The sequence below is a fragment of the Bison bison genome, unplaced genomic scaffold (assembly GCF_000754665.1).
Source record: "Bison bison bison isolate TAMUID 2011002044 unplaced genomic scaffold, Bison_UMD1.0 scf7180017864148, whole genome shotgun sequence".
In the NCBI taxonomy this organism is placed as follows: Eukaryota; Metazoa; Chordata; class Mammalia; order Artiodactyla; family Bovidae; genus Bison; species Bison bison.
This window is the reverse complement of record NW_011494720.1, coordinates 2,139,247-2,157,606: the sequence shown is the minus strand read 5'-3', so window position 1 is coordinate 2,157,606 and position 18,360 is coordinate 2,139,247. Positions and strand designations below refer to the sequence as shown.

General features: G+C 40.3%; 1 protein-coding gene across 1 annotated transcript in view; it reads left to right on the top strand.

The window, feature by feature from the left end:
- Positions 1-18,360, top strand: part of SYNE1 (spectrin repeat containing, nuclear envelope 1) — a 501,723-nt gene that overhangs the window by 298,434 nt on the left and 184,929 nt on the right. Inside the window, exons 85-91 of the mRNA XM_010840908.1 lie at positions 2,560-2,712; positions 3,594-3,776; positions 4,519-4,656; positions 8,567-8,752; positions 10,283-10,405; positions 10,995-11,177; positions 13,577-13,720. Coding sequence (XP_010839210.1) covers positions 2,560-2,712; positions 3,594-3,776; positions 4,519-4,656; positions 8,567-8,752; positions 10,283-10,405; positions 10,995-11,177; positions 13,577-13,720 — 1,110 coding nt within the window. The remainder of the gene's footprint in view (positions 1-2,559; positions 2,713-3,593; positions 3,777-4,518; positions 4,657-8,566; positions 8,753-10,282; positions 10,406-10,994; positions 11,178-13,576; positions 13,721-18,360) is intronic.

Sequence of the window (18,360 nt, the reverse complement as noted above, 5' to 3'; positions counted from 1 at the left end):
AAAGAGCCTCTTGATGAAGGTGAAAGAGGACAGTGAAAAAGCTGGCTTAAAACTCAACATTCAAAAAAACAAAGATCATGGTATCTGGTCCCATCATTTCATGGCAAATAGATGGGGAAAAAATAGAAACAGTGAGAGACTTTATTTTCTTGGGCTCCAAAATCACTGCAGATGGTGACTGCAACCATGAAATTAAAAGATGCTTGTTCCTTGGAAGAAAAGCTGAGAGAGTCAATTCTTAGGCAAACTGATAAGAAGTCTGGGGTCCTGGAGGAGGAGAAAGGGGCCTGGGGTTCTCAAGGAGGAGGAGGAAAGGACAAACTTAATTTTTTTTTCTCTACATTCCTTAGTCTTAGTCACATAAAATGTTTTTTTTTCTTCTTCTTCTTTAAGCCTAGAACTGATGATTATACAACAAACAACTCAGTTTATTGTGTACTAGGGATTATACAACAATGTATCCTGCTTGAGGACAGTTTCTCCTTCCTGAAAACCTTCTGACTAATCCTGAAATCTTAAAATGTAAATTATGGGAGTGGGTCTAGTAGGATCTTTCTATTGTTAAGTTCTAATCCTGTTATACTAAAATTTAAATTGTGGGAGTGGGTCTGGTCAAGTTTTAAAACTTGAGGCATTTTTTTGATTTATTGTAATAACTGCAAGGAGATCCAACCAGTCCAACCTAAAGGAGATCAGTCCTGAGTGTTCATTGGAAGGACTGATGCTGAAGCTGAAACTCCAATACTTTGGCCACCTCATGCAAAGAGTTGACTCATTGGAAAAGACCCTGATGTTGGGAGGGATTGAGGGCAGGAGGAGAAGGGGATGAGAGAGGATGAGATGGCTGGATGGCATCACCGACTCGATGGACATGAGTTTGGGTAAACTCTGGGAGTTGGTGATGGACAGGGAGGCCTGGCATGCTGCGATTCATGGGCTCTCAAAGAGTCAGACATGACTAAGCAACTGAACTGAACTGAACTGAATAAGTAATTTAAAAAGTATATAACTCCCTTGCTAACACTAGTGAAGGGGGCACTCTCCGTCCCACTTCTGATGTCTATGTCCGAACCTTTCTCTGTCCCTTTTTACTTTAATAAAACTCCGCTACACAAAAGCTCTTGAGTGATCAAGCCTGGTCTCTGGTTCCGAAGTTAATTCTTCTTTGGAGATCAGGAATCCGATACTGTTCACTGTAAGCTATCAAAGCTATGACAACCTAGACAGGATATTAAAAAGCAGAGACATTATTTGCCAACAAAAGTCCATCTAGTCAAAGCTATGGTTTTTCCAGTAGTCATGTATGGATGTGAGAGTTAGACCATAAAGGAGGCTCAGCGCTGAAGAATCGATGCTTTTGTACTGTGGTGTTGGAGAAGACTCTTGAGAGTCCCTTGGACTGCAAGGAGTACCAACCTGTCCATCCTAAAGGAAATCAGTCCTGAATATTCATTGGAAACACTGATGCTGAAGCTAAAGCTGCAATACTTTGGCCACCTGAGGCGAAGAACTGATTCATTGGAAAAGAACCTGATTCTGAGAAAGATTGAAGGCCACGATGGAGGATGAGATGGTTGGATGGCATCACCAAGTCAATGGACATGAGTTTGAGCAGGCTTCAGGAGTTGGTGAAGGACAGGGAAGCCTGGCGTGCTGCAGTCCATGATGTTGCAAAAAATCAGACACGACTGAGTGACTGAACAACAACAATATATTACAAAATGAGCAGCACAGTAAATCTAGTTAGTATTCAAAACTACATATAGTTGTAAAATTTTTTCATGTGATGAAAACTTTTAAGAACTACTCTCTTAACAACCTTCAAGTATACAACATAGGAATGTTAACTACAATCCCCACGCTACTATATATTACATCCCCCAGACTTAAAGGTATTTTTAAAGGCCTTTCATTTATATAAAGGAAATATTTCTTTACCATCTTCTCTTCAACATTATGAGCAAAATATAAATGTTTGTAATCACATTAAATTAAAGCCATTGGAAATGTATAAATAATAGCTGTTATTTTTTCATTTTCCTTTCCACTGGATGTGCTCAGGGTCACACTATAAGATGGTAATTGGAAGTTAGAAAAAGAGTTAACAGGTCATTAACAGCTACTCATGAAAAGGTGCACAGACGAAAATATGTGTGCCTCCAGTTATCTGGAAGCGTTTTCCGTTTTATGAAGAAAAAGGCTTAGAAGAGTTTGTGTGTTTAGGATCACACAGTAAATGGAGAAGATAGAATTCAAACTCAGCTATCTACACTGCTATCTGTAAACATTTAATGAGTGAATCATTGTACATGTGTTGCTAGTTCCTTTGCTGAAATAGCAGCAGAAAGCGCAGTGAATACATAAAAATAGCAGGAAGTAAGGCTGCAAGGAACACCATGAGAGCTTGTAACTGCACATGGCTGGTTTGAGGAGTACATGGATACCAAAGCAGCACCGATGACCAATAATGCCTTTCGGCAACATCTGAAAATTGAAGTATTAGTATTAATTATTCAGTTTTAACCATGATTGGTTTTCCTGTTTTTATTGATTGTTTAGATCCAGGACAAAGTAAAAGAAGTTGAACAGAGCAAGGCCATGAGTCAGGAATTCAGCCAGCAAATTCAGAAGATAGCCAGAGATCTCACAACTATTCTAACCAAGCTGAGAGCAAAGACAAATAATTTAGTTCAAGCTAAAACTGACCAAAAGGTAAGGAAGGGAAAGTGGAAATATAAGGGGTGCTATTCAATGCCTTAAAATATTTTGGGTGCATTAGTTTATTTTGAAGATATTAAAAAATAAATAAAACCTTTCTTATCAGGCTTCATCAAAACCAGACAATAAAGGTAGGCGGTTTATAGCTCAGTTTGTGAAGAATCTGCCTGCAACGCAGGAGACCCCAGTTCAATTCCTGGACTGGGAAGATTTCCTGGAGACCCTTCTGGAGTCTGGATAGGCTACCCGCTCCAGTATTCTTAGGCTTCCCTGGTGTCTCAGTCAGTAAAGAATCCACTTGGCAATGCAGGAGACTTGGGTTTGATCTCTGGGTTGGGAAGGTCCCCTGGGGGAGGGCATGGCAATCCACTCCAGTATTCCTGAAAGAGTTGGACACGACTGAGCGACTAAGCACAGCACAAAGAAATTTTATAAATATAATAGTATAATGTATTATCATAGTAAAACTGAATTCATAAATATGCATGTATATGTAGGTAAGAGGGAAGAGTGTCAAAGCCTAAATGATGGCTGAGTAACTTAAGTACATATATACATTTCAAAATGAAGGATGTTCTTGGTACTTAAATCTGTGTTCTCACTCTGCCAATAAGTGAAGTGACTAATCCTTTTTGGGTGGGACAGAAGGAAAATTTTAGCTCTCTCAACCTCCTAGGAAATAAACACCAGTTACAAAACATCCTGCTCTTCCTTTCCAACCAAAGAAACAGAAATGAGCAGATCATAGTAGAATTTTTCTTTACAGTATTTGGCTTTTACAAAAATCATTTAAAATACAATCCTTCTGATTACAGAAAATCTGGGAAAATTTATTTTCAGTAGTCTAATGTGCTTTCTTTTTGATGACCATCCAGGTGCTAGGAGAGGAATTAGATGGCTGTCACTTAAAATTAATGGAACTGGATAAAGCAGTGCAAAAATTTTCTGAACAGAATGGCCAGCTAGGTAAACCACTGGCCAAGAAGATAGGAAAACTGACTGAACTTCACCAGCAGACCATCAGACAGGCTGAGAACCAGCTCTCCAAGCTCAATCAAGTATGCTTTCCAGACTGGCAATCAACATTCTCTATGGCCGAAATTCAATTTTCTGTTTTTTGCTTTTAAAAATAAGTAAAAAAATAATATCAACAATAAGAGTAATTTAAGTGTAGTTTATCTCATATCATGCCTGTATTCCTAAGATTTATTTATACATGTAAACCTGACTTCATATCAAACCATATTATAAATTCATTCACAAAGGTGTTCATATAAATGGACTTTTTTATGAATATATATATGTTTGTCTTTACTTAATCTTTACTGAATTGGTTCAGGTCACGCTTCATCATAATTATGAGTATAGACTGAACTTTTGCAAATTGAGTATGTTGTTTTTCTGCAGTCAAATATGAGTTAAATCAGAATTTGCAACCAGTAAATTATGATAGTGAAAGTTATAAGCCCCACCTACCACCTCCTTACTCAGTGAAGGTAGAGTATGAAAAAGGGGAGAGAGAGCTATACAGAGTAATAAGAGATGAAAGTGGAGATTTTTTTTTAAGACAGATTATTCAAGCATATTAGGAAATTGGACTTCATCCTAACATCACTGGGAAGTCTTTAATAGGTTTTCAATAAGGAAATTATTTTTCATGATACCTTTAGATATCATAGATATTATAATGATCAACTGCCAGGATTGTTGTATCCAAAGAGAAATAGAAGACTGATTGATTTCTAGCTCAAGAAGCAGAGTATCCATTTTTTATCTGAATGGTAATGATTTATTTTTCAGGCAGCATCCCATCTAGAAGAATACAATGAAATACTTGAGTTAATTTTAAGGTGGATTGAGAAAACCAAAATCTTGGTACATGGAAAGATTGCATGGAATTCTGCAAGCCAGCTTCGAGAACAATACATTTCACATCAGGTAACTTTAGCAAAAATAGTTTTCAAAAGGTAACTAAGAGGGTAATTTGATTTAACTGGCTAGATTGACAGAAAATTTGGAAGAATGTGATGAAAAATTATTGAAGATGCCAAGAAAAATGAAAGCCAAGGTAGCTTTAACAACTTGTCCTGGGGATTGAAAAAAAAAAAAGCAGCTACCCATGAATAAGTAAATAAATATCCTCTATCACCTCTAAATTTTCCATTCCCCAACACCAAAAATAATCATCCATGTAGTATCTTTTTTTTTTTTTGCAGCTTCTTTGAAACAATTGTACACAGGGATATGGTGGGAAATTCTACCCTTAGGAGGAGATGCAGGGACAGGTGGAAAGATCACAAGCTCTAGACTCAGTCTGATGGGAAAACCAAGTCCTTCCACTTAGGGCTGTGTACTTTGGAGCAAACTACTTTGCCTTTCAGAATCCAGTCTTCTCATCAGTAAGATGGAGATGTAAATAATATGCATATTGCAGAGTTGTCACGAGGATCAAATGGTTTAACATATGTGCAATCATCAAGCACAACGCCTGGCACCTGTGGGCTCGGTCAGAGCCTGAATCTCATGCCTCCTCCTTCCAGCGCTTCCGCCTGGTCACAGGGAACTGACCTCCTGCAGGAAGTAGGGGCCAGCTGGAATAAGTCCACACCACATGGAGGCTGCATGACTTCACTTCCTCTGAAGTTTTCTCTTGGCCATATCATCCAGGAAATTATTTCATCTTTTTAAATTTAGGCTTGAGTTAGATATAGGTATCTTTTAGCCCCGTTATCAGGCCATCAAATACAAAATGGTCCTTGTTTAAGTTACATGGATATCCTCAAGTATGTTAGATTTTCTTTTTTGTTCTGATTTATGTATACTCGTGTCTTTTAAATACATCCTCTTTTCCATTTGTGTTGACAGAGTTCTAGATCAAAACCTCATTTTCCCCTTCTGGGAATGCTTTAACGGGCTCCTAATTAGTCTCCCTGTATTTATCTTTCTTCTCTAATCAATCTTGCACTTTCCTCTCAAGAAGTCTTTCTTAAACAATTGCAGAGTTGTTCTGTTTGAGGATCTGCATTATGCATTAACAGATAAGACGTAAGTTACAACTGGTTGTAGACAATGGAAAAATACTCATTAGAGATCTAGAATGCAAACTTAAAGCATTTTCATTGTCAAGTTAACACCATTATTTAAAAGCTCATATTTAAGGAAGCGAGAGCTCTCAGACACTGTTGGTAACTTGGTAAAATCTCTTTGAAAAACAGTTGGAAAATGTATCATGCTCATCAAAACACTACTGCTCTGTAATCCAAAATGTAGGACATTTTTTATATGAGTATTAATAACTATACTGAAATTTTAAAGAAAACTTAAGTAATGTTAAAAAAGGTTTTCTGAATAAATTTTTGGATTTAATAAGATATAATGTAGACCATGAAGGTTTTAATTGACCATGAAGGTTTTCTTTTTAGTTTTTAAAAATAGCGTCTGTTCTCATTCATTTATTTATTTAATAAACGTTTATAGAGTGCTTTCCAAAGCTAGGAATTTTGTTAGGCATTGGAATACAAAGAATATTCCCTGCCTTGCCCCAGGGAGTTGATAATTGAAGGGAGAAAAGAGATAGAGGGGATTCCCAGGTGGTAAAGAATCCTCCTGCCAATGTGGGAGACCCAGGAGACACAGATTCACTCCCTGGGTTGGGAGGATCCCCTGGAATAGGAAATGGCACCCAACTCTAGTATTCCTGCCTGGAAAATCTCATGGACAGAGGAGCCTGGTGGGCTACAGTCCAGCGGGCCGCAGAGAGACATGACTGAGTGACGAAGCACCAGGAGACAGGTTAGATTAAGGAAGGAAAGAAACTGGGCATCCCGGGTGGCACTAGTTGGAAAGAACCTACCTGCCAGTGCAGGAGATGCAAGAGATGTGGGCTCAATTGCTGGGTTGGGAAGATTACCTGGAGGAGGGCATGGCAACCCACTCCAGTATTCTTGCCTGGAGAATCCCATGAACAGCAGAGCCTGGCAAGCTACAGTCCTTGGGGGGTCACAAAGAGTTGGACACGACTGAAACGACTTAGCAGAGAGCAGCACAAGGAAGGAAAAGGGGACTCTGAGCTGAGTCCTGAAAGACACACAGCCTAAAATGCTCTGGAAAATCCCAGCAGAAAGAGGGAGGGGTGCTCTGCTTGGTGCACTCAGGAGGGGCTTTGCTGAGAGCTGGAAAGAGGCCAGAGAGATAAGAGAAGACAAAGACAGGTCATGAGAGCCTATGGAGTTCTTGACCTTTCTCCTGAAGTCACTCTAAGCCTTTGACAGACATTCTGCAGGCAAGTGACAAGTTCAGACTTACAGTTTAAGACAGATGACTTAGAAGCCTGTGGAAGACAGATTGATGAAGATAAGACAACATAGACAGTGGTTTCAATAACCCAGTAGACAGTGACAAAGTCTCACTTAGGAGGCTGAGAGGACAAAAATCAAGGGGCTTTACCCAGCGAGAATTCTGGATTTGGAGGCTTCTGGATTTGGGTAAAAGAGAGAGGAGCCCAGGATGGTTGGCAGGTTTTTCTGACTTGGGCAGGTGGCTGGGTTGGGTGCATCAAGGGCACAGGGGGACAGAGGTCAGGTGTCGGTGGTGACCTCACACAGATGCTCAGGAGAGAACTCAGCCTATACACAATGTTCCAGGGAGTTCTAGCATGTCTGCCTGCCTTAAGAATTAATGAAAACTGCCTTGAGTTTATCCAAAAACAATGCACAGAAAATGTATGTGTTTTAATGCCAGGCGAAAAAGATAGGAAATTGTAGGTATCTTATGATCTCAATCACCTAAAATTATACCCAAATTGAACAGCAGTTATCCTTTACTTAAAGTCATCCCCGGGGTATGGGATTGCGGAATATTTTATCTTCTTTATTTTTCAATATTTTTAAAGCTTTATTATATATGCTATATAATAGTGTATATGATATTGCAAAAGAAAACAATGTACTTTACTTTTTAAAAAAGGGATCTATTGCGAAAGAGTAATGTCCCACCTCCCGTTTCTCCTCTTTACACATCGCATGCCCCAGGAACTGCATGTTTTGTGCCCACTCACCTCTGTGCCTTTGCTTATGCTGTCCCGTCAGCATAAAAGGTCTTTCCTTTTCCTCTCCATCTGTACAAATACAAACATTCTCTGACTTAGCTCAGATGTGACTTTCCAGGAAGCCTTCTCCCAACCCTCGTACAGGTAATAGCACCTCTCATTTCCGGCATCCTTAACCCTTTCTTCTCTCTCACTCTACTCATACAATGCATATTATATGCTTATTATTCCACTCATATGATTGTTAGTCTCAATAGATGATGCTGCCCTGAATGCCAAGGGCTTTGTTTAATCCCAAATAGTTTCTACCCCTTTGTCTCACTTCAAGCATTTGAGTCTTATTTTCGTATCTTAGATCCATATATGCTTAGAGCTTAGCTATAGAATATGAGAGCTGAAAAGCAGCTCTTTAGTTGAATATGAGAAAAGAGAGGCCAGTGAGCTGATGAAGATAACCCAATGCCTCAGAGCATCACCACTGCTAGAATATTCCTGTCCTGAGTAGCTTGGGGTGGCAGACTGAGCACTAGCCTTATGGTTCAACACATATGGCCTCAACAGATTGTTTACAGCTCCTGAACTTTGATTTCTTTTTCTCTGCAAAGGGGGTGACAGGAAGTGGGAAGCGGGCACAGGGCTGTGAAGTTTAAACAGAATAAAATACACAACCTACACAGTGTGCAGGGGGAAATGTAAATCAAATCTCCTTATCCCTTTCCCAATCTGACGGTCTTTATACCATACTGTAGATTACCTCTTTACCTACCTATCAATGTCCTGGATGTTGATAATTCACTCTAGACCATGCTAGAAGAATCTGAAGATATTCACAATGATCTGGAAGCAATGTCCGAGAAATTACAGTACCTCGATAGTGTGTACCATACAGAAACAATGTCTCAGCAAGTGGCAGATCTGGGACGGGAGACTGAGGAGCTGCGACAGGTGATCAAAATTCGTTTACAGAGTCTCCACGATGCTGCCAAGGTAAAAAAAAGAAAAAAGATGATTTAAATGGAAAAGTCTATCATTATGGGCTTCCCAGGTGGCACAGTGGTAAAGAATTCTCCTGGCAATGCAGGAGACACAAGAGATGCAGTTTCGATCCCTGGGTTGGGAAGATTCCCTGGAATAAGAAGTGGCAACCCACTTCAGTATTCTTGCCTGGAAAATTCTATGGACAGAAGAGCCTGGCAGACTATAGTCCAGGAGGTCGCAAAGAGTCCGACATGACTGAGCGACTGAGCACACACATCATTAAAAACAACAATGGCACGTCCTTAGCAGTTCAGTGGTTAAGACTCTGTGCTGCCAATGCAAAGGACATGGGTTTGATCCCTGGCAGGGGAGACAAGATCCCCCTTGCTGTGGGGGGATGCTGTGACCATAAAATAAAATAAAATACATAGATACATTTTTAAAGTAAAAACAAATGGTGGCAGGAAGTGCAGGTAGATGCTCACCTCTAATGAGCCTTCTTGACTATGAATGTTACCCTCTTATGCCTGATGCATGGTGAGGTCACACAATACCATACGTTCGAGTTTGAAGCAGACAAAGGTTTATTACAGGGCCGCGCAAGGAAGCAGATGGCTCATGTCCAAAAAACCCACAACATCTCGAAGGGTTTCAGCAAAGCATTGTTAAGGCCAAATGAGGAAGGAGTTTTGAAGCATCTGTGATCAGCTCATGCACAATTCTCTGATTGGCTGATGGTGGGGTGACAGGGTGGTGGCTTAACATTATCAGTCCTTAAGCCCCGGGACGCCTGGGGCTGTGTGCTCTTAGTCATCAAGTAGTTAACACCATCCATTTGGTGGGAGATTTTAACACCTGTAAAACAAGTCAGGGAATTTACATCAGATACTATTATCTGGGTACTTCAAAGAGGAGCTAAAATAGAGGTATAAGGGGAAGGGTCTGCCCCAGAAGGCCCTATAGGGGGTCATGCTATTCCTGAATCTGAGGTTCTTGGATGTCTTGAGGCAGAAAGAATTCAGTGAGAGATAAAGTTATAGGTAAGAAGTGGATTTATTTAGAGAGAAACACACTACACAGAGCATGGGCCATCTTAGAAGGTGAGAGAGAGCCCTGAAATATTGTGGTTCATTTTTATGGGCTGGGAAGTTTCATAGGCTAATGAGTGGGAGGATTATTCCAATTATTTTGGGGGGAAAGAATGGGGATTTCCAGGAACTGGGCCACCACCCATTTTTTAACTTATGATTGACCTCAAAACTGTTCTGGTGCTGGTGCAGGTGTCATTTAGATGCTAGTGTATTACCAAGAGAACATAACGAGGCTCAAGGGCTACTGGAAGTGAATCTTCTGCCATCTTGGACCTAGTTGGTTCGAATCAGTTTTTGTCATGTCCTATGGCTATGTCATTGTTTTAATGGTTGTACCCCTCCCCCTTCCCTCTTGTTTCACTGCCTGTTTACATGATAGTAGTCTCCACCTATGACTTTGGACTTCAAGTGCTTATATGTCAACATTGATGTCACTCTTACTCTGCAGGATATGAAAAAATTTGAAGCAGAGCTCAGAAACTTACAAGTTGCTTTGGAGCAAGCCCAGACAACCCTGACTTCTCCAGAAGTTGGACGTCTAAGTCTCAAGGAGCAACTCTCTCACCGACAGGCAAGCAAAAATAATTCAGGGGAAATGAGGGGGGAGCTATATTTTTGAAAAAGAAAGGATAGTTAGGAAAAGTGATTTCTAAACTTATTGTCTGAGCACTGTATGCAGTATTAAAAAAAAAATTCCTGGGAAAGTTTTGATAACTTTGGACAGACCTGTAATTTAGTTAATATCTCTTGCTTTTGAAATAAACTATTAAAATGTAAAATTTAAAAATATTTTAGAATATATCTTTTAAATGGGGAAAAAAATTTTTTTTTTTCTTTTTGGCTGTTCTGGGTCTTTGTTGTGGTGTGTGGGCCTCTCTTGTTATAGAGCACAGACTCCAGAGCACATGGGCTCAGGAGTTGAGGCACACGGGCTTCTCGAGTTGTGGCATGTGGGCACAGTTGCCCCCAGCATGTGGGATCCTGGTTCCCTGACCAGGGATCGAACCTGAGTCCCCTGCATTGGAAGGTGGATTCTTAACCACTGGACCACCCAGGAAAAATGTATATTTTATACCTACATACACCTTATATAAATAAATTGATATCAAATTGTATAAGTATAGAATTTTAAAATTTAGAATGTGAACTTGCACTTTCAGCATTTGCTGTCTGAGATGGAGTCACTCAAGCCAAAAGTCCACGCAGTGCAGGTCCGTCAGAGCGCGCTCCGGATCCCCGAGGACGTGGTCGCCAGCCTGCCGCTCTGCCACGCGGCTCTGCACCTGCAGGAGGAGGCCAGCCGGCTCCAGCACACGGCCATCCAGCAGTGCAACATCATGCAGGCATGTGCAGCCGGGCCAGCCGGCCTCTGCAGGCGGTCCCCACACCGCCGGCAGAGCAGCAGCAAATGAGTCATGGGCTGCTTTTCTTAGCGCTTGCGTGGGCTCAGCCATCAGAACACATCCAGAGTGTTAACTCTGACAGCTTGTTGTGATTATATAAAATAGGGACACGAAATGCTATCATTTAGATCACCCACAAATGCCTGGGGCAAGCTCTATTAAAAATATCTTTTGGTGAAAACTATCTTTAAGCAGTATATATATATATATATATATATATAATGAAAAACAACTTGTAAAGGTTAATTTTATATTCAATCATATATTTTTGTTATTATTCATCTGAAAATCATTTAGAACTTTGTAATAAGATTTTACTGCTAAGGCATACTACAGAGTTCGTTTTTTTTTTTTTTCTTCATATTTCAGCTTATTCAGCTTATTTTATTGCCTGAGAAGTACACTCAGCTATAACTCTTAGTCCCTTCACCTAAGAGACCGATTATTTACTAGGAAGAAATGAAACTATCGCATATCGAAGAAATGAAACTATCTCATATCTGCTTTCAATTAGTATTTCACCTACTTTATCCAAAAATTGTATACATGCCCTCTCATTAAACCACTAATGGTCTATTTGGTCAACTCTTCTTGCATTATCTTATGATTTGTGAGACAGTAAATTGCTGAGTGTAGAAGTCACACTTTGTTGATTTTTTTATATTGTATTGGAGTATAGTTGATTTACAATGTTGTGTTAGTTTTAGTTGTCTAGTAAAGTGAATCAGTTATACAATATCCACATGTTTTAGATTCCTTTTCCATGTAGGTCATTATAGAGTATTGAGTGGAGTTCCCTGTGCTATGCAGTAGGTCCTTGTGTGAAAGTGAAAGTGTTAGTTGCTCAGTCATGTCCAACTTTTGTGACCCCAGGGACTTTGGCCCAACAGGCTCCTCTGTCCATGGGATTCTACAGGCAATAATACTGGAGTGGGTAGCCATTCTCTTCTCCAGGGGATCTTCCTGACCCAGGGATCAAACCTGGGTCTCCTGCACTGAAGGGAGATTCTTACCATCTGAGCCACCAAGGAAGCCCCAGGTCCTTATTAGCTATCTGTTTTATGCATGGGCTTCCCTGGTGACTCAGATGGTAACAAATCTGCAATCCCAGTCTCCCAGTTTATCCCCCATCTTTCCCTCCTTCATAACCACAGGTTTATTTTCTACATTTGTGACTCTCTGCTTTGTGAATAAGTTCATTATTTGTACCATTTTTTTTTAGATTCTACATATAAGTGATCTCATATAATATTTGTTTTTGTCTGACTTACTTCATTCAGTATGACAACCTCTAGACAATCTCTACCTTTGTTGCTACAAATGACATACTTCATTCATTTTTTCTATCTCCTATTCCAGCACTTAGCTGAGTCCCTCACAGAATTTCCTTCACAGAAAAATGAAGTAATCATGTTTTTTGTACTACTTTTCTACCATGTTCTGGACCATAACATTGTCATCTTTAAGACAATAAAGAGAAGAAGGAGGATCTAACCACTTCAGTTCAGTTTGCTTCAGTCGCTCAGTTGTGCCCAACTCTTTGCCACCCCATGGACTGCAGCATGCCAGACTTCCCTGTCCATCACCAACTCCTGGAGCTTGCTCAAACTCATGTCCATCAAGTTGGTTGTGCCATCCAACCATCTCATCCTCTGTTGTTCCCTTCTCCTCCTGCCTTCAATCTTTCCCAGCTTCAGGGTCTTTTCCAGTGAGTCAGTTCTTCGCATCAGGTGGTCAAAGTATTTGGAGCTTCAGCTTCAGTTTCAGTCCGTCAGATGAATACTCAGGACTGATTTCCTTTGAGATTAACTGGTTTGATCTCCTTGCTGTCCAAGGGACTCTCAAGAGTCTTCTCCAGAACCACTATGTTCGGCCAAAGGTGGCTCAGACAGTAAAGTGTCTGCCTGCAACGCAGGAAACCCGGGTTCGATCCTGGGTTGGGAAGATCCTCTGGAGAAGGAAATGGCAGCCCACTCCAGTACTCTTGCCTGGAAAATTCCATGGACGGAGGAGCCTGGTAGGCTGCAGTCCATAGGGTCGCAAAGAGTCGGACACGACTGAGCGACTTCACTTTCAAGACTCTCAAGAGTCTTCTCCAGCACCACTATGTTCAGTCCATCAATAATCTTGACAAAATGTTTTAGAGAGAAGGCTCTGAAACATCAGCAGAAAACTGGGAATTTGAATCATCTAGGAATTTTCCCCATCATTTTTTTGCTCCCTTGACTCATGGGTAAATAGACATTAACACCAGAGTTTGTCAGAAGCAGCACAGAGGCACATACACAGTTATTGGTATCAACAGATAATCGTCTGTGCTTTTGTTTTTTCCTTCAAAGGAGGCTGTGGTGCAATATGAACAATATGAGCAAGAAATGCAGCACCTCCAGGAACTCATAGAAGGAGCTCACAGAGAGATTGAGGATAAGCCTGTGGCCACCAGCAACATCCAGGAACTGCAAGCCCAGATTTCTCGGCATGAGGTAAGACAAGCCAAGTTCAAGGGCAAGGCCCTGGCGTGATGAGAATATGTGATTGGTTTTTAGCATAACATGTTGGGGCATAACATGTTGGGTTCTTGGAGAGCTTCTTTGGCTGTCTTTGCATTTTGAGTGCTATTTTTGCTGATGTTCTCTAAGACCCAGTAGTATGAGTCCTCCACTTAATTCCAAAACCTCTTGATCCAACATTCATGACATGTCTGTCTCCACCATGACCCACTGACTGCTTCCATTAGAATTCTCACAATTCATACACCAAAACACACTATCCTCCCTGTCTTCTTTCTTTATTTATTTATTCATTTGGCCTCTCCATGCTGCATATGGGATCTTAATTCCCCGACCAGAGATTGAACCTGTGTCTCCTGCACTGGAAGTGTGGAATCTTAACCACTGGACTGCCAGAGAAGTCCCTGTACTCCCTGTGTTTACAGATTATAAGGAACAGCAACGCTCAAAGCCTTGCTGCTTTGATGGCCCTCATTAAAAAGAAGGGATATTTCATGTTAAAGAGAAAATCATTGCTCTTTCACATATAGGTCATTTCACCTCCTTTTCCCAAAATCAGTGAAAGGCTCATATTGTTGGTTTTGATGATTACTGTGTTATGACTCAGCAGCTTTTTCATTTTCAGATATGCCTCCTTCCTGGTATCTTTGGCATACAAGGTCATAATGAATGACCTTGAGGACTTGAACACCTTTGTGCAAACCTGGTCTCAGAGGTCATATACCTCGAGTGTTTCAGTTCCTTCAGGAGAGCAGTGACTTTTCTTTCCTGACTTGTTAAATCCTGTATAGGTCACAATGACTCTTTCCTTGGTGGCTGATTACAGCATCATGAATTTTGGAAAGTTACTAGAGGAGGGTGTGTCTTCTTTCTCTGTGCCAAGGGTAGACATTTAGCTTATCCTTCCATCTACTCTATTTAAACTGTGTTTTCATAAGAGCCCAAACCAAATATCATAGTAAGGTTCTCATAAGATTCAGTTGTTGAATTTTTAGCAATTGTTGTTAAATAATTGTTGGAAAATCTCACTCCCCCCGCCTTGGCAAATGCAGTTCTTTAACTTCTTGTCACAGCCAATGCATCACATTCATGTATGATTTATAAAATAATGTAAATAAATATCCTACCTCCATTTACTCCTACACTGTAGATAATCATCTATGTTAACTATTCATTTCTCTTCTGTCACTGGTTAAATGAAAAGATGTTTTGCAAATACGTGAAAACTATGTATAAGGCATACATTAGACTTCATGCTAAGTCGCTTCAGTCGTGTCCGACTCTGTGCGACCTCATAGACAGCAGCCCACCAGGCTCCTTGGTCCATGGGATTTTCCAGGCAAGAGTACTGGAGTGGGGTGCCATTGCCTTCTCCATTAGACTTCATAATACACATTTATTCTGAAACTACTTTTAATCCCACATCATAAGATCCAGAATTTTGTTGCAACAACTTTTCAACCACAGCACAGAAAATACTTTTTTTTAATCTATCTGGAATGACAATAATTATCATTACTATATATTTTTTGTTTTATGTGTTTTAAGACAGTTTACAGTGTTTTCCAGATTATCTTTCATAAAAACCCGATGAGCTTAAGAATTTGTGTGGGTGTGAATTGTCTTCATTTTACTGATAAGAAAACAGAAATTAATTTTTTAGAATGACTTCTTAAGCTTCCAGATATAGTAGCTGATAGAAAACAGATTCTAATCTGGTACATTTTGGGGACTTCCCTGGTGGTCCAGTGGTTAAGACTCAGAGCTTCCACTGCAGGGGGTACAAGTTCAATCCCTGCTCAGGGAGCTAAGACTGAAAAAAAAAAAAAAAAGAATGATGGTGTAGGAGAATACATGACTTGCCAGCTCTCAGCAGAGTCAGCCATAGACTGTCCTCTGGCTCCTGTTCAATGATCTGCTCATTTTGTCGCGTCTTCTTCTCCCAGTTCTAAACATTAGTGCAGACCTGTGCTAGTCTTGGCATGTGATTTAGAGTGCATTTGCATGTTTATAATGACAGAGTCCTGCATCAGGCTCATTGTTTGTGTAAAACAAACACAGGAAGGAAAGTGCAGCGGAGGGCAGTCGGGGTGGAGGTGGGGTGGGGGGAGTCCTTGGGGAAGCCCGATTTAGAACAGGGAATTCTGGGAGAATGTTTTTTCCTGATTTTTTATGTGTGTGTTTAATGGATTTTCATCTTGAGGTGAGGCTAGTTTCCATATACTTAACTTTAACTCATAAAGATGACTAATCATTTGTTTATTTCTAGGGAATTCACTTTTTTCCCTGTAATTTTTCAAATGTTACATTTAATTAAAAAAAAAAAAAGTGATCCTGTCACTTTTAAAGCATAGGAAAGACTCTCAGAGCTGCTTTCCATGTGACACAGAAGGCATGCTCCTGGGCGCAGGTGGTTGCCCAGAGGGCACCTTCCCTCAGAGCAGCCACTGTACCCGAGTTCCCACTTGTACACTCATCCCTTGTCTTGATCTTCAGAAATACTCAGTTAAAACTACACATACATATGCTTCCTGAGTGTGGAGAACTCATTAACCCATCCATGCTCCATTTTAATTTAGCGAATTTGACCCCCAACCCACAAAGCTCCTGGGATACCGGCAGGTCTCTTTTTACAGAAGAAGGTTCTAGAGAACTATTTCTTCAAGGGAGTCTCATGGACTAATGATAAAAGGCAGATTTTCATAGGCCTAATAAATCAAAATCTTTTGGAGCCTAGATCAGAACTGCATTGCTAACAAGCAACTCAGATGAGTTTTATACCCAATAATTTGAGATTTAGAAAACGGGCATTTGCTATCAGTGTGCTAAGCAGGGTACTGCCATAGGGGACGTGACCATCCCTGTGGGCATGAATGGTGGAAGGACTGAGACTAACTCTGTTTCTCACAGAGTCCTCAATTTTACCAGATGGGCAGCCGTGGTATGAAGGCTCAGTGGAGTATATGAGGGAAATTTTCATGAATGCACAAAATTTTAGCTGAAAATATAGAATTCAAGGAGTCCAGTGAGCTGGCAGATGACTTCCAAACATGCATGTTTACTAGTTATTATAGAGTATTCATATGTTAGGCACTAAAGCATATGTGATAAATAGCTATTTAAAAATCCTATTAGGGGAGTTTCCTGGCAGTCTGGTGGCTAGGCCTTGGTGGTTTCAATGCCATGGGCCCGGGTTCAATCCAGGGAACTAAGATCCATCAAGCTGTGTGACTAGGCCAAAAAAAAAAAAATCCTATTAGGTTTAACTAAGTATCTGCAACCCTGAAAGGTAAAGAAGTGATGATTTCTACTTTTTAAATCCTAGATTAAAAAATCCCTGTACTTTCTACTAGAAGTCAAGAGGACAGGCTGCTAGCTGAATTCTGCTGGATTGTTTTCCCTTACACCGACACAGTCGGTTTTGGTTGGGAGGGGAAACACAAAGTGACAACAATCACAAAATGGTGTGTTTGTGTGTTCATATACATATACACACAGAAGGCAATGGCACCCCACTCCAGTACGCTTGCCCGGAAAATCCCATGGACAGAGGAGCCTGGTAGGTTACAGTCCATGGGGTCGCAAAGAGTCAGACAGGACTGAGTGACTTCGCTTTTCATACATATACACATGTATATATACACATGTATCATTTTGTTATTGTTATTTTGTTTCTGAACTTCAAGTTCAAAGCTGTAGTTTGAATGTCAGGTTCAAAGCTCTCCTTTGAGTGTATACACACACATTTTAAAGACTCACAAAATGTGTACTGTACAAACACTAAATGACAGCTTTTCAAGTGAAGAAGCCAAATAAAAGGAATAGAAAAAAAAGCAGAGATTTTGTACTTTTAGGATTAATATTTTTGTTAACATGAATGTAAAAAAAAAAAAAGAATGCTTACATGTTCATTTTTTAATCTTTGAAGTAAAGAAAGTATAAATTTAACATTTTAGGATTACCATTTTAGATTATTTTAGAATTTTAATAGTATAATATTTGTTTTTTAAGAGCTATGTGCTATTCAGAATACATTTTCAATTAGCTCCTTGTAAAAATTTTAAAACCTCAAAACAATTTTTTTGACTAACAAAGGAAATCAAAAGACATTATAATGGAACAGAACTTCAAGTTCAAAGCTCTAGTTTGAGGCATCAGAAACATTAGAGGCATAATAGAGTACATGAGGGAAATTTTCATGAATGCACAAAATTTTCTTTGGGGAGGAAAATGCATCAAAAATAAGGATTTCCTAAGTAGTCTTTAGCTTATCTGCAAAAAACAACTCGCCAGGGTCACAGGAATTCAGGAGCAGTTTACTTTATGACTCGTCTGTCACAAATGACTGCTCTGTTTGACATATTCGAGATGGTAAGAACCCAGCATTGCATTTTTGGCAGTTTGAGTCATCACATGACCTAATTTCCATGGCATGAACCATCTGGCAATTTCAGATTCCTCAGGCATTTTAAAGAAAGTTGCCAGTCTTTAACGTTACCCAAATGCCAGGCCAGCCCTGAGCATCTCTGGGATTAGAATCCCTGCCGCCTGGCTCCGTGCCTCCCGCCGCGCGGTCCCCACCGCCCCTCCCGCCCCGCCGCGCTGTGGTCTGG